The 15342-nt window shown below is 42.1% G+C and overlaps 1 protein-coding gene across 2 annotated transcripts; it reads left to right on the plus strand.

Annotated features, from left to right (window-relative positions):
- Positions 1–5980: 5980 nt before the first annotated feature.
- IFT22 (intraflagellar transport 22) lies at positions 5981–12142 on the plus strand. Of its 2 annotated transcripts, XM_069485844.1 has the most exons (5): positions 5981–6074; positions 8994–9070; positions 9198–9287; positions 9873–10075; positions 10707–12142. In XM_069485844.1, exons 1-5 carry the CDS (start codon positions 6036–6038, stop codon positions 10853–10855), a joined length of 558 nt encoding a protein of 185 aa, XP_069341945.1. In that variant the 5' UTR covers positions 5981–6035; the 3' UTR covers positions 10856–12142. The 2 variants fall into 2 exon arrangements, with proteins under 2 accessions (XP_069341945.1, XP_069341946.1); XM_069485845.1 differs by lacking the exon at positions 9198–9287.
- Positions 12143–15342: the final 3200 nt, after the last annotated feature.

Consider the following 15342-nt stretch of genomic DNA (forward strand, 5'->3'; position numbering starts at 1 on the left):
CTCCCTACAGTTTTTCCCACCTGTCCTCACACTGCCCAAATTCCAGGGGACACAAGTTCTCTGAAGCCCCGTCTCTCACATGACCTGAGGTGAGCAAATAGCACTCTCTCCAGAGAAATTCTCCCTCTCTTCCTCTTCAACCTCATAACTCTTTGATAACTTCCAGGTGATGTGCTAAGTTCTACAGAGATGGACTAGAATCTGGATATACTTAATAGCTATTATCAGCCTTTAAACCATCAGCCAAAATTGGGTTAGAGTCATGTTTTAGTAACCTGTTGCAGATCTGTCTGTATACAGAACTGTGTAGAATGGGGATGTATAAAATGTATGGAGAAAAATATTGAAGGATGAACCCTAAGTTACCATGGACTCTTGTTCAGAGTTTACTTATCGTCTGTCTCTTCATTAGGATGAAAGCTTCAAGTGATCCTTCCCAAGAAGGATAAATTCCTTCCCAAGGAAGGAAGGGGAGAGGTCAAGGGTGAGGTAAGGGAGCCAAACAATAAAGTAAAAGGAAACAAGAGATTACACCACAAGAAAGCAAATGCACGATCATATTTAGGCATTTTTATAAAACTATATAGATGTGTGGAGACACGTTTAAAGATATGAAGTGAAAAGTAATTTTTGAAAGTGACCAGTGACCTCCACCTTACCCCATCCAATGGTCAATTCTCAGTCTTCAACCTATTTGACCTCACTGGATCTCTTAGAAGCATTTGACAAAATCAACTGGTCCCTCTCTTGGAACACTGTCCTCATTTGCATGATGCCATACTCTCCTAGTTTTCCTCATTCCTCCTTAGATGTTCCTTTCCAGTCTTTTCCACTGGATTCTCCTCTAAATAGAAGGGCGTCCCTGGGCACTCTCTCTGCATTTATCTTCTCTTCCGGCATTTACTCCTTGCTTGTTCTCATCTAGCCCACGGCTTTAAGGGCCCCCCATATGCTGATTTCTATCCCTTCCAGATTTATGTCTCTAGTCCTGACCTCTCCCATCAGGTACAGACACTTGTCTCCCATTTCTCCTTCAACGGTTACTAGGCATCTCAAAACTAACATAATCAAAAAATAACTCTTAATCTCTCACCTACTAAGTCTTCCCAAGTCCGGAAATGGCAAAAGCCATTCACACAACCACCTAAGTCAATGTTCTGGGAGTCATCCTTCACTCTCTTTTCCTCGCACCTGACATCTAACCTATCAGCAACTCCTGCTGGCTCTACCTTCAAAATGTGTCCCCAGTCCAACCTCCACTGCTACCACCCTGGTCAGGTCCCCATCATCCCTCCCTTAAACTACCTGAATATCTTCCTGATTGGTGTCTGTACTTCCACTCTTGCCCCCTTTGCTTCACACAGCAGCCAGTGATCATCATTCAAATGTAAATTAGATCATGCCAATCTCCTGCTCGAGGGCCTCTGATGACTTTTTGGCTACCCAGTTTCCTAGTCAATGTCAACCTCCCACCCCCTTCTTGGGAAAGGAGGTGCAGACCTACAATCTACATTTCCCAGATTCCGTTGCAGCTAGGGAGGCCATGTGACCCAGTTCCAACCAATGAGACATAAGGAGAAATCACTGAATATGGATTCTAAGAAAGCCACTGTTTTCCTGATAAAAGGCAAGGCTGTAGTGCCGTATATCCTTGGATCTATGCTCTTCTCTTTTTTTCCTGCCTTTAAAGCAAATACCTAAAGGCAGAAAAACCATGTCAAAGAAGTCAGGACAGGAAGGGAGAAGGGATCGTGTTCCTTGGGCGGGTGCACCGGTCCTTGAATACCCGTTCCTGGATTCCTTGTTACATGGGGGAAAAATAAACCACTTATTTGGTAAATTGTTGTGATGGAGTTTCTATTACTCATAGCCAAATACAATCCTGATAGGGGCCTCCCATCACTTTCAGAATAAATTCTCAAAGTCATACATGATCTCTCCAATGGCACCTCCCATCCCTCTCTCCCTTATTCTTCCTGCACTGGCTTCATAGGCCCTGTGGGCTGTTCTTTACCCAAGCCAAGTTTATTTCCTCCTCAGCATCTTTCCCCTTGCTGTTCTGTCTGAAATGCTCCTCCCCCAGACTTTTCGCATAGTTTGTATAGGAAAACAGCCAGTTTCATGGCAAGAGTGGTGCCATCTTGAAGCGAAACTGCCATAGTGACCGACATTTGACTCCTGCATAGCAAGATGTTCAGCAGCAAGGTCTTTAAACAATGCCTGTAGCACAGATAACCCCTCATACAGATGGTTATCTAACCTCCCCAGTGGTCACAAGTTTTGCAGGAAAGTCTGAAACATGACCATTAGCACAAGTTTTACCAAAAAAGCTTGCTATATAAAGGATCTTTTCTGAAGGGCACGTGCAGGGATCCACCATCTTGTGATTGCCTGAGACATGGCGTCTGTTCATAAGTCCCTAGTAAATGCTTCTCTGTGAGAAGCTGCATTTGTCAGCCTCTTTCTCTGGCCTGTCAGCTCCCTCAGTGTTTGGGGGTGGGTATGCATAAACATGCTAACTGAGTAAAAAATAGTTTGTTTGACCCCTTTCTTTACTCAGAGTTCTGTTTTGGGGTTTTGTTTGGTCTTGGGGTTTTTTTTTGTTTTTTGGTTTTTGTTTTTTTGAGACAGAGTCTCACTCTGTCACCTGGGCTAGAGTGCAGTGGCCTCATCATAGCTCACTGCAACCTCAAACTCCTGGGCTCAAGCAATTCTCCTGCTTCAGCCTCCCAACTAGCTTGGACTACAGGTGTGCACCATCATGCCTAGCTAATTTTTTCTATTTTTTTTTTTTTTTTTTTTTTTTTTTTTTTTTTTGTAGAGACAGGGTCTTGCTCTTGCTCAGGCTAGTCTCAAACTCCTGGCCTCAAGCAGTACTCCTGCCTTGGCTTCCCAAAGTGCTGGGATTACAGGTGTGAGCCACCTTCCCAGCCAAGACAGCAAGCTTTTAATCGGTAAATGTTTGTGTTCTAACTACTCCACCAACTTGCCATCCTCCATCTCTCTCCCTCTCCTCCAGCCTCCCTATTCCCTGAGACACAAAAATATTGAAATTAGGCGAATTAATAAACATACAATGGCCTCTAAGTGTTCAAGTGAAAGAAAGTGTCTCACATCTCACTTTAAATCAAAAGCTAGAAATAATTAAACTTAGTGATGAAGGCATGTGCATGTCAAAAGCCAAGATAGATCAAAAGCTAGGCCTCTTGCACCAAAAGTTGGCCAAGTTGTGAATGCAAAGGAAAAGTTCTTGAGGGAAATCAAAAGTGCTACTCCAATGAATGAACACACAAATGATAAGAAAGCGAAACAGTGTTATTGCTGATATGGAGAAAGTTTTAGTGGTCTGGATAGAAGATCAAACAAGCCACAACATACCACTGTGCCAAATCCTAATCTGGACCAAGGCTCTAATTTTTTCAATTCTATGAAGGCTGAGGGAGGTGAGGAAGCTGCAGAAGAAAAGTATGAAGCTAGCAGAGGTTGGTTCATGCATTTTAAGGAAAGAAGTTGTCTCCATAACAATAAAGTGCAAGGTGAATAGCAAGTGCTGATGTAGAAGCTGCACCAAGCTATCCAGAAGATCTAGCTAAGATCATTGATGAAGATGGCTACACTAAACAACAGATTTTCAGTGTAGACAAAACAGCCTAATATTGGAAGGTGCCATACAGGACTTTCACAGCTAGAGAGGAAAAGTCAATGCCTGCCTTCAAAGCTGCAAATGACAGGCTGACTCTCTTGTTAGAGGCTAATGCAGCTGGTGACTAAGTTGAAGCCAATACTCATTACCATTCTGAAAATCCTAGGGCCCATAAGAATTATACTAAATCTACTTTGCTTGTGCTCTATAAACGGAAAAACAAAGCCTTAATGACAGCACATCTGTCTACAGCATGGTTTACTGAATATTTTAAGCTGTTGGAACCTACTGTTTCACTATTGAAACCTCCTGCTCAGAAGAAAAGAGATTCCTTTCAAAATATTACTGTTCATTGACAATGCACCTGATCACCCAAGGGCTCTGATGGAGATATTTTAAGGAGATGAATGTTGTTTTCATGCCTGCTAACCCAACACCCATTTTGCAGCCCATGAATCGAAGCGTAATTTCAATTTTCAAGTCTTATTGTTTAATTTAATAAATACATTTTGTAAGTCTATAGCTGGCATAGATAGTGATTCCTCTAATGAATCTAGGAAAAACAAATTGAAAACCTTCCGGGAAGGATTCACCATTCCAGACGCCATTAAGAACATTTGTGATTCGTGGGTGGTCTAAAAAAATCAACATTAACAGGAATTTGGAAGACATTGATTCCAACCTGACTTCAGTAAAGGAAGTAACTGCAGATGTGGTAAAAATAGCAAGAGAACTTGAGTTAGAAGTGGAGCTTGAAGATGTGACTGAATTGCTGCAATCTCATGATAAAACTTTAATGGATAAGGAGTTGCTTCTGGATGAGCAAAGAAAGTGGTTCCTTGAGATGGAATCTACTCCTGGTGAAGATGCTGTGAACATTGTTGAAATGACAACAAAGGATTTCGAATGTTCCATAAACTTAATTGATAAAGCAGTGGCAGGATTTGATAGGATTGACTCCAATTTTGAAAGAAGTTCTACTGTAGGTAACATGCTATCAAATAGCATTGCATGCTACAGAGAAATCTTTCATGAAAGGAAGAGTCAGTCAATGAAGCCAATTTCATTGTTGTCTTCATTTTAAGAAACTGCCACAGCCATCCAAATCTTAACGACCACCACCCTGATCAGCCAGCAGCCCTCAACATCAAAGGAAGACCCTCCATCCACAAACGATAACAATTCACTGAAGTCTCAGATAATTGTTAGCCATTTTTAGCAATATTTTTAAATTAAGGTATATGCAGTGGTTTAGACATAATGCTATTGCACACTTATTAGACTATAGTATAAACATAACTTTTATATGCACTGAGAAACCAAAAAATCTGTGACTCACTTTTTTGTGATATTTGCTTTATTGTGGTAGTCTGAAACCCAACCCACAACATCCCAGAGGTATGTCTGTATGTTATTCACTTGTTTACTCAATATCTATCTACCTCACTGAAATGTTAAGCCTCAAGAGGCAGGGGCACAGCCCCAGTACCTAAAAGAGTGCCTGATATAAAATAGGCATTCAAAAGATATTTATCTGAAGAAATCAATGACATCTTGAAATTGAGGTCTTTTCATTACTGTTCACTCAGCAGTTCTTTGTTATACAAAGACTATTTAACTATCCTACCAAAAGTTAAAGATGTGATAGTGCGTTCACTTGGGGAATTTTTGTCATGCTAGCCCTTTCTGCACTGGCATATTTTGCATCCGCACTCTTGGCACACAGACATCTAATCTGATGGTCTTGTCCGAAAATCTGGCCTGGGTCCGTAATTTAAGGTTGACCTAATGTCAGCCTAAACAGTCTCTAGCACTGTTCCTAGACACCTGCACTAACAATGCCAACATATCCTTTTGGTTTCTCCCAGATCATCCAAATGATGGGGAGTGGTGAATCGCCTTACAGAGACCAGACTTTTTCCTGACTTCTTCTAGGCTGGGCCAGGGCCGCGATAATCGTTCCCAGTGTGGACAGTATCCTGCCCGAGTCATAAGGCAGTAGGAAGGCCTGGTTCCAAGCCCAGCTCGCCAGCTGGGGGGGCCTGCTTGACTCTCAGGGTCATCCGGAGGAACAGAAGAGATGAGGCACCGGCAATCCCGCCGCCTCCCGGAGTCTCGCTTTCCGCATCTCCACAAACAGAGAGGCCAGACTGGCAGAAGCGTCTCAGCAGCCAGGGTTTGCTGTCCCCCGCCCTCCCTCTCCCGGGTGCTTGTACTCCCCTTTTCCGCCCCGCGCGCCGGAACTGGCCGAGTCCCGTCAGCCCCTGCGGGCCGCTCGCCGTCGCCATGGAAACGAAGGCAGCCAATGAGCACGGCGGCTTGAGCTCCGCCGCGACGCGCCGGCTCCGGTGGCCTCGGATGGGCTCCGGTGGGCTCCCTGCGGCGGACGACGATGTTGAAGGCCAAGATCCTCTTCGTGGGGCCCTGCGAGGTGAGGCTGGGCCGGCGCCGTGGCTCCTGGGCGAGCGCGCTCCTCACTCCTAGTCTGTGTCTTGCGCCGGGAACCCCCCGGCAGGCGGGAACCCAGTCCCACCGCGGCCACCCCGGCGGGCGCCGCTGGCCTTAAGGTGAACCCTGCACCTTCGGACCTTGAGCCCAGGCACCGCCCAGAGGAGGCGGTGCAGGCGAACCCCGTACTGAGGCCCAGGGTAGTGAGTGACCTCACTGGAACCAGAGCCTAGGTCTCATGACTCCTTTGCCCCCGGGGTCGTCCCTAATAAATGTGTCTGTGGGACCAGAGTACCAGGAGGGAAGACTGGACTATTTATCATATGGTCTTGGAACAATTGGCTTTTAATATGTGTGCGGTGGTAGTAATGGGGATTAATTCTACATGTGTACTTCAGACCATACACAAAAGTAAAATTCAGACGGACTAAAGCTAAACGTGTAAAGAAAAAAAATGTAAAAGTAGTAGATGAATAGTCTCCAACTTCAGCAAGCATCAGAATCACCTGGAGGGCTTGTTAAAACATAGATTGCTAGGTCCCACCCGAGTGTTGATTCAGTAGATCTGGGAGGGACCTGAGAATTTACATTTGCTAATACTGTTGGTCCGAGGACGACACGTTGAGAACCACTGTAGTAGATGAAAATATATGGAAAGATAGGTTTTTGATCTTGAGTTAGAAAGATCTTTTTAAGCACAGCACAAAAATGAGGAAGCCTTAAGAGAAATCACAGTGAACATAATGCCTGGTGTATTTGCAAAATAAATTCCAAAGAAGGACTAATAGGCCAACTACACAAGGAAAGTTTAAAAATCAGTAAAGAAAAGAGAAAATTCAGTAGCAAATCAAACGAAGGCTCTGCACACAAGAAATAAAATTGCCCAATAAGTATGAGAAGGTGCTCAACCTCATAACCAGAGGAACACAAATTAAAACAAGAAGGTGATACTTATTTCTCCATCATGTTGGATGGGAAAAGTTGAAGATTGATGATATACAGTGTTAGGATGAATGTAGGGAGATGAGAATTCTAGGATCTGTTGATGAGGCTATAAATTGATAAGAGCTTTTTGAAGATCACATTATTAAAAATTTAAAATACGCATACCATAGAGCAGCAATTACATTTCTCAGAATCCACTGTAACTAAATGCTTGTCCTTGTTCCCAAGGAGTCATGTGCAATAGTGAACAGTTGGAAACAGCCCATCTGTAAGAGAATATCTAGGACAGTAAACTAAGGTACATTCTTTGGAAGACTGTCCAGCAATTAAACAAAATGAGGCAACTCTGTATGTACTGATGTGGAGAAACAGACAAGAACCAACAACGTGTAGAATTATGAAAAGCAAAACAAGTATAGATACCATTTTTTAAATTTATGAAAATTCTCAAATGTAGACAAAGGGACCTCTTGGTCCCCATCACGCAGCTTCCACAACAAAATATATTTCTGCATGTACATTTCTTCCCCTCCCTCACTATGCTTCAAACTTACCAGCCTTTCTGTTCCTTTAGTCTGCTATACCCATTTCTGCCCCAGGGCCTTTGAATTAGCTATTTCCTCTGCTGGATGGCCTTGCTGTCATTCAAATCTCAGTTTAAACCTGACCTCTTCAGCCTTCCTGACCCCCTCACCTCATTTCAAAGTCTCTATCGCATTACCCTGTTTTATCACCCCAGCACTATCACTACACCACCTATTTGTTCAACAGCACCTGCCACAAGGTAGACACTGACAAATACCTAAAATGCCTGAATCACCTAACACAGTTTCCAAAACACATCATCTTTCCACTCATCTAAGTTGTCTGGGAAACAGTACTTTTTGAATCTACATCTGACACTGTTCCTGGAAATGTATCCCAAGCCCCAGGAGTTGTTCCTATAACCTCAGGACATTTGTTTTATTTGTTCATCCTAAAAATAAATATTCATAATCTCTACATGACCACTTACTGTGTTATTTTGAAGTGATATTTAATCTGTGAGGACACAGCCTTAGGAAAAATTACTAATGTGGGGTTGAGCACCCAGACCCCCCTCTGTTTTTTCATATTCTGTTGATGGTGTCTACAAGCCTCCCAAATTGGCACTGATCGAGGTTATTCTAGCCAAGCAGTTGTTCATAATAAAATAATTGAGAGAGTGGGACATAATTAGATTTTTGTAAGGACTCAAGCGTAAGAGAATGCCTTTCTTCTTAGGAATAATTTTGGGGGAGGAAAAAAAACTTGTTTTGTATTTGGCAGTATTTGTTAAATGAATGATACAAATATATATAAAAGACCCGAAAAACAGATCATAGATTTTAAGCTTTGAGGAAGGAATAGGATGGTAGACAGAGGGATGGTTTGGCTGGAGGGCTATTTTGTTGTTTGTTGATTTTTTTTTTAATAGGAATGTGTATTACTTACAGTCTAGCAGGAGAAACAGCTCTCTGTACGGCCAGGAGTCCCCAGACCTAGGACTCAGCCCTCACCTGATCCTCTGTGACCCTGAAGAACTCTTCTCCCCTCTCTGAGCCTCAGTGGCTTCATATCTGTAACAGACTGTTTTCTTGAAAGTATGGTGAGGAGCAGGCAAGGAAAAAGACACATAAATGATTTTTTTTTTTTTTTCTGTTCTCAGATAAGTCGACTGAGAGCCAGCTGGGGAAATCAGTGTGGGTAAAGTCACCCAGCAGCAGAACCACGCTTCCTAGGTCCCAGACCAGGCTGTGCCCACCACACTAGAGCAAGGCAGTGAGGTCCCAACCAGAGACAGCCCTCTGTCCTGGTGATCTCAGGTGGCCATGACCTATATTCCATCACACCTAGTTCGAGGCCAGCTACTGGGGGGCTCTTCTATGGTTTCCATTTCTGCTCTTCAGCAAAGACCTTTATTCACTTTCATTTTCAGAGTGGAAAAACCGTTCTGGCTAACTTTCTGACAGAGTCTTCTGATATCACTGAGTACAACCCAACCCAAGGAGTGAGGTGAGCCCTGACAAATTTGTGTCCCAAGAGTCCCCAGCCATCACCCCCCTCCTACTTTTGGTGCTGTTGGCATTTCAAAAGTGTGATGTTTCCTAATTACAGCTGCTGCTGTTGTTTTTCTTTTTAGGATTCTGGAATTTGAGAACCCGAACGTTACCAGCAACAACAAAGGCACCGGGTGTGAATTTGAACTCTGGGACTGTGGCGGGGACACAAAGTATGTTTCCTTCAAATAAGGTCTGCTTCATCAAGTGATGTAAAAATCAAATCAGCTGCCCACCAGGCACCATGGAGCTGGGCCTACCATGTTTCCCAGCATGTATAAGGAGCTTGATAAATTATTTAATGACACGTATTGCTTTATAAACTTTGGCAATTGGGTTATGATACAATTAGGAGTCATCGACCAGTTATTAGTACTAAGATGTTCTTTTTAAAGTTCACAGGTAGAAACCAGAATGACCTAACATTCCCTCCTCTGGCATTTTTTTTTTTTTTTTTTTTTTTGAGAGAGGGTCTCACTCCATTGCCCAGGCTAGAATGCAGTGGCATCATCATAGCTCACTGCAACCTCAGGCAATCCTCCTGCCTCAGCTCCCAAGTGGCTGGGACTACAGGCATGTGCCACCACACTTGGCTAATTTTTTATATTTTTTGTAGAGACGGGGTCTCACTGTGTTGCTCAGGCTGGTCTCGAACTCCTGACCTCCAGCAATCCTCCCACCTCAGCCTCTCAAAGTGCTGGGATTACGGGTATGAGCCACTGAGCCTGGCCCCCTCTGGCTTTTTCTCTGCCTTGCAGGTTCGAGTCCTGCTGGCCGGCCCTGATGAAGGACGCTCATGGAGTGGTGATCGTCTTCAACCCTGACATCCCCAGCCACCGGAAGGAAATAGAAATGTGGTATTCCTGCTTCGTCCAGCAGCAGCTCTTGCAGGACACTCAGTGCCTGTTAATTGCACACCACAAACCAGGCTCCGGAGGTGACAAAGGAAGACTGTCTTTGTGTAAGGAGACTGGAATTTCTCTTTCTCCTTTTGTCTTGAACATTTGGGGCACCTATATATTTGTCTTTGAAACCAGTGGCTATGTGCAGTTATCGAGCACCTACTGTGTCCTAGATGTTTGTTTTTTTTCCCCATGTAAATCAGAATTGCCAGGTTGGAAGATCCATCCAGGCCAGGATATAGACACCTTAGAAGCAGGCAGACACTCAGAGTGGGAAAAACTTGGTTTTAGCCGTTCCTTGGTACTGTTGGGGACACTCTTTCCTGACATCTTTTCGCAAGAAAAACCTCCAGTTCACATGAGACACACACATTCCAGAGGTGACAACTCAGAAACAACTCTGAAAAACAACTCAGAACATATTCAGAAACAAAATGAGAGTGAGAGAGAATCTGTTCCTTTCTGGTTAGGAACAAAGAGGATCTGGAAGTAGTTTGTAAAGTCGCTATCCTATCACCAGGTGGCGGTATGGTGAAACTGTTCCCTGTTCAGTGGTGTCAGGCAAGACATAACATTTGTGGACTTTGGAAAGTTAAATGAATCAACTTCTAGGAGTCTCAGGTCACTGGGAGCTAGAAAGAGCCCCTCATTAAAACTCCACGCCTAATTAACCTTATTTTCCTTTTTAAGCACCACCCTTGAACAAGCTGAAGCTGGTGCACTCGAATCTCGAGGACGACCCTGAGGAGATCCGGATGGAATTCATAAAGTATTTAAAAAGCATAATCAACTCCATGTCTGAGAGCAGAGACAGGGAGGAGATGTCAATTATTACCTAACTGGCCTTCGTCTGGGACTCCACATCCCAAATGAAATCAACATCTTTCCCAGTGCAGATCTGAAATCACATCCAGCTCCTGACATTTTCTTCTCCCTGTGCCTATAGAAGAAATTTTCCTATCTGCTAGAAGGTGCCAGTCAGCCAGAGAGTTGACTCATACCATCTGTTCTCTGTCCTTGGTTCAGGTGAGAAAAACCTTATGATTGAATTCTGAATTCCTGGCCCCAGACCATTCCAAAGCTGAAAATTTGAGAGTTTTTCCCCCCTCCTTCACATATGTCAAGTTATAAAACTTGTGGAATTGTAACTGTCATAGCCCAATGGGACAACAGTCATTTAATCCATGTGTATTGGTTTGAATGTGATTTTCTTTCCTTGATTCACCCAACAGATACCAACTGGTTGAGCATCTGCTATGTGTGCAGCAGTTCTAGCTGTTGACCACATACAGCATGAATGAAAAAGTCAAAAATCCTTGCCCTCATGGAACTTCCATTCTCTTTTTCTAAATAATAGTAGAGACAAAAACTTAAGTACTACATCTTGGATATGCAAAAAAAAAAAAAAAAATCTACATTTTCTATAATTTGTCTAAATCTCGTATGTTCTCCTCCACCAGATAATGAGGGGACCTGGGGTACTTAACAATGCTAAATGAAGGTATAGTTGATCTTCATTCATATATTTTGTATTTGGGAATTTGCCTACTCACTAAAATTTATCCGTAACCTCCAAATCAATACTGTGGCGCTTTCTCAGTTATTTGCGGACATGAGTAGAGTGGCAAAAAAATTGAATTGCCCAATGCACACATTCCCAGCTGAGGTCAAACAAGGGACACTCTGCCTTCTTGTTTCAGCTCTCATACTGTAAACAAGGGCCCTTTTCATGGTCTATTAATACTTTGTGTCATGTTTTCACATTTTTGTGCATTTTGTTGTTGATTTTGCTGTTTAAAATGGCCCCCAAGCGTAGTGCTGAAGCATTGTCTAGGTTTCCTAAGTGCAAGACGGTTGTAATGTGCCTTATGGAGAAAATACGTGTGTTAGACAAGCTTCATTCAAGTGTGAGTAACAGTGTTGTTGGCCATGAGTTCAATGATAATGAATCAATGTATATTAAATGAACTGTCTGTAAAAATAAACACATAAAACAAGGTTACGTATTGATCAATTGATGGAATTGTTGTGACAGAGGCTCATAGGAACCTAACCTTGTGTTTTCCCTAGAATTGTTCATCATTTGCTAATTCAGTGTTCTTGGTGACTTTATAGAACATAACTACTGCGAATAACAAGAATCAACTATCTCCACCTCATGCAATTAAAGGCTTCCAGGTTAATTCAGTCTCTGGGATAAATATTTCATCACTTCAAGGTTACAATCTACTTCCTCTACCTTCTCCCCAAGATGATGTCAAGGTGTCTGAAAAGTGTGTCCTGTTGGGTTGGGGCAGCTCTTCCAAGGGCAGGCGCTCTGTTTTCTCCCTCTGGCCATCTCTTGGAGTCCAAGATCTTTGAGGCTTGTGGCATGGGCTCTCCACACATTCTAGAACCCATGGTCCCCAGGTTGAGTCTGCCCCATCCTGGCTGGGCTGAGGCCATCTATTGAGAATCCGCAGTGTCTTCCCATCAGTCCTAGGTTTCTGTGTCTCCACATGGCAGGATCACTTCACCCCTTGCCACAGCTGCCCTGCAGCAGGCCAGTTCATTCCCAGTGCTTAGCTTCCTGGGGCAAAAATAGAACTTTCAGGGGAATTAAGAATGTAGCAGGTGAATATTTTCAAAATATTATTCCTGTTACAATAAGAAACGCATTGTTATTTTCATTATAAACCTAAAAGGTTTACCTGATTTTTTCCAAATTTTAACAATACTGTTACCCTGTTTTTATTTAATAATGATGATAAAATATGACGTAAAACTTGCCATTTTAATGATATTTAAGTGTACAGTTCAATAACATTAAATACACTCACATTGGTGGGGCATGGTGGCTCACACCTGTAATCCCAGCACTTTGGGAGAACGAGAGGGGAGGATCGCTTGAGGCCAGAAGTTTGAGACCAGTCTGGGCAACATAGTGAGATCTTACCTCTATAAAAATAAGAAAAATCAGGTGGGCGTGGTGGAGCGTGCTTATAGTCCCAGCTATGCAGGAGGCTGAGGCAGGAGGGTCACTTGAGCCCAGGAGTTTAGGGCTGCAGTAAGCTATGATATTGCCACTGCACTCCGGCCTGTGTGACAGAGCAAAACCCTGTCTCTAAAGAATAAATAAATAAGTACACACATGGTTGTGCAACCCACCACCATCCATCTCCAGAACTTTTTCATCATCCCTAACTAAAACTCTACCCATTAAACAACTCCCCATTTTTCCTCCCCACATCCCCTGGCAACCACCTTTCTACTTTCTATGTCTATGGTTTTGACTCATCTAAGTCCCTTATATAAGTGGAATTGTACAGTATTTGTCTTTTTGTGACTGGCTTACTGCACTTAGCATAATGATCTCAAGTTTAGCCCGTGTTGTAATGCATCAGAATGTCCTTCCTTTTTAAGGCTGAATATTCCATTGTATGGATAGACCATGTTTTGTTTATCCATTCATCTGTTGATGGGCACTTGCAGTGTTTTGGTGATTGTGAATACACTGCTAGTAACACTCGTGCACGGTTCACCCAGGATATTTTCAACGAATATTAGCATTTAACCTCTCCAAAATTTTATATTTATTTAGATGTCCTTGATATGAACACCATATCCAGTTAGAAGGTAGAGTACATACACAACTTCTAAAAAAGTTTTTCATGATCAGGGGAATTTCGTTCTTAAATATTGCTTCATGTAATACATGTGAAAACAATGTGATGTTCTCGTAACACCAAATTTATAAAAATGTTCAAAAGATTTAATGTTCAGAATAATCAGATATAGTGAGTTTATAATTTATTGTACAAGCAAGTTTGTATTGCCCCTGCCTTGCTAAAAAAAAAAAAGAAGAAAAAAAAAGTCCTTAACTTAATCACATCTGCAAAGACATTTTTTCCAAATAAAGTAACATTTACAGGTTCCAGGGCTTAGGACCTAACATTTTAGGGGGACATTATTCAGCCTACCAGAGGCCTGGACCGCACACCTCTGCTCTTCCACTGTCTCTTAGTAACTGGGCAGATGATTCCACAAATAACACGGCCAAGAGTGTCACCCTCTGAGACTGAAACTAGTAAAGCAACCACAACCACAGCAGGACAAATGAAGTATATTTTAAATGTTTTTGAAGCAGGGCACCCAGAAGATGGCTTCCAAGTATGTTGCAGATAGAACTATTAAATAATGTCATATTTCTTTGAACCAAATAAATGATCGAGCAGTATTCAGAAGCTCTATCCATTGTAAAGGAAACTATTACATGACTTATTCACTTACACCATAACTCAAATGTCCATGTCTCAAAATTGTTCAGGCAAAGCTCCTGGAGATCAGTGTACTCTTTGTGGAACACCAGAAGACCCTTATATCCGTGAGATAGGCTAATCTGCTATTACAAAGAGTAGAGCTTTGCTGGTAACTGAGGAAGTACAGCAGTTAATTAAAAAGAGCAGTTCTCCTATTACCCATTTAAAAGGTAACTGGGTTTGCACCACTTAAGAAAATTACTCTGAAATATGGCTCTTCTAAATCTTGACCTTCAAGAAGATGAATGCACCTTCCCATCTAATTGTTGAGAGTTACATGAATATTCTGGCCTTGGCTGATGCTTTCTCAATGAATGTACTCTTTCCTCAGGCAAGAAATGAATGGTTCCATGTTTTGAAAACCAAAATCAAAGAAATTAAATAAATGAGGAGAGAGGAAACTTGAATGAACAGATTACATATTTTTTTATATGACTTCTAAACTGCTTTATCAGTTAAATAATTCTCTATATTTATGATATGAGCCATTCTTCCTACTGAAGTTAAAAGGCAATGGAAATGTGTGTGCCAACTATTCCCACTTCAAAAGGAAAGTTCTTGGTGCTTTGATGTGAACAACACATCATTTATCTTTCTGCACTGTACAGTTCGTTCCTATCTAGGCTTTTTGACAGGCTTTTAAAATATGCATCCTTTCTCTAAAGCCTCAGTGTGGATTTACTCTTTTGATCAGGCATAATTATAGATATTGAAATAAAAATAACCCATCTCTTGTACATTTACAATGTTGCTGGAGTTTTATGACAAGTACTTTATTCACAAAGAACCATTCTTTTTTCTTCTGTGCGACTTCAAAAAGCCCAGAAAACACCTAGTTAACCATATTATGAAATGAAATATTTTGTTCAGAGGAATAAAATGCTAATTTTATCAGAATAAATGATGAACTTGGTTTCTTCTCATAGAAACGTATTTCAAGTGCTTTTCAAGAATATGTCTATTTGCAAATCCAGCTGCACTTGGAATTTATCACCCTTTTAGGGTGCAACTGTTAAAAGCAGGAAGTT

The sequence above is a fragment of the Eulemur rufifrons genome, chromosome 14, assembly GCF_041146395.1.
Source record: "Eulemur rufifrons isolate Redbay chromosome 14, OSU_ERuf_1, whole genome shotgun sequence".
NCBI classification, from domain to species: domain Eukaryota; kingdom Metazoa; phylum Chordata; class Mammalia; order Primates; family Lemuridae; genus Eulemur; species Eulemur rufifrons.

What these genes read in the sequence shown, in the direction of transcription:
- IFT22 (XM_069485844.1), top strand. Translation starts at nt 6,036, where the DNA reads ATGTTGAAGGCCAAGATCCTCTTCGTGGGGCCCTGCGAG. An exon ending in TCTTCGTGGGGCCCTGCGAG is followed by an intron (nt 6,075 to 8,993) that starts GTGAGGCTGGGC and finishes TTTCATTTTCAG; the next exon opens with AGTGGAAAAACCGTTCTGGC. An exon ending in GACTGTGGCGGGGACACAAA is followed by an intron (nt 9,288 to 9,872) that starts GTATGTTTCCTT and finishes TCTGCCTTGCAG; the next exon opens with GTTCGAGTCCTGCTGGCCGG.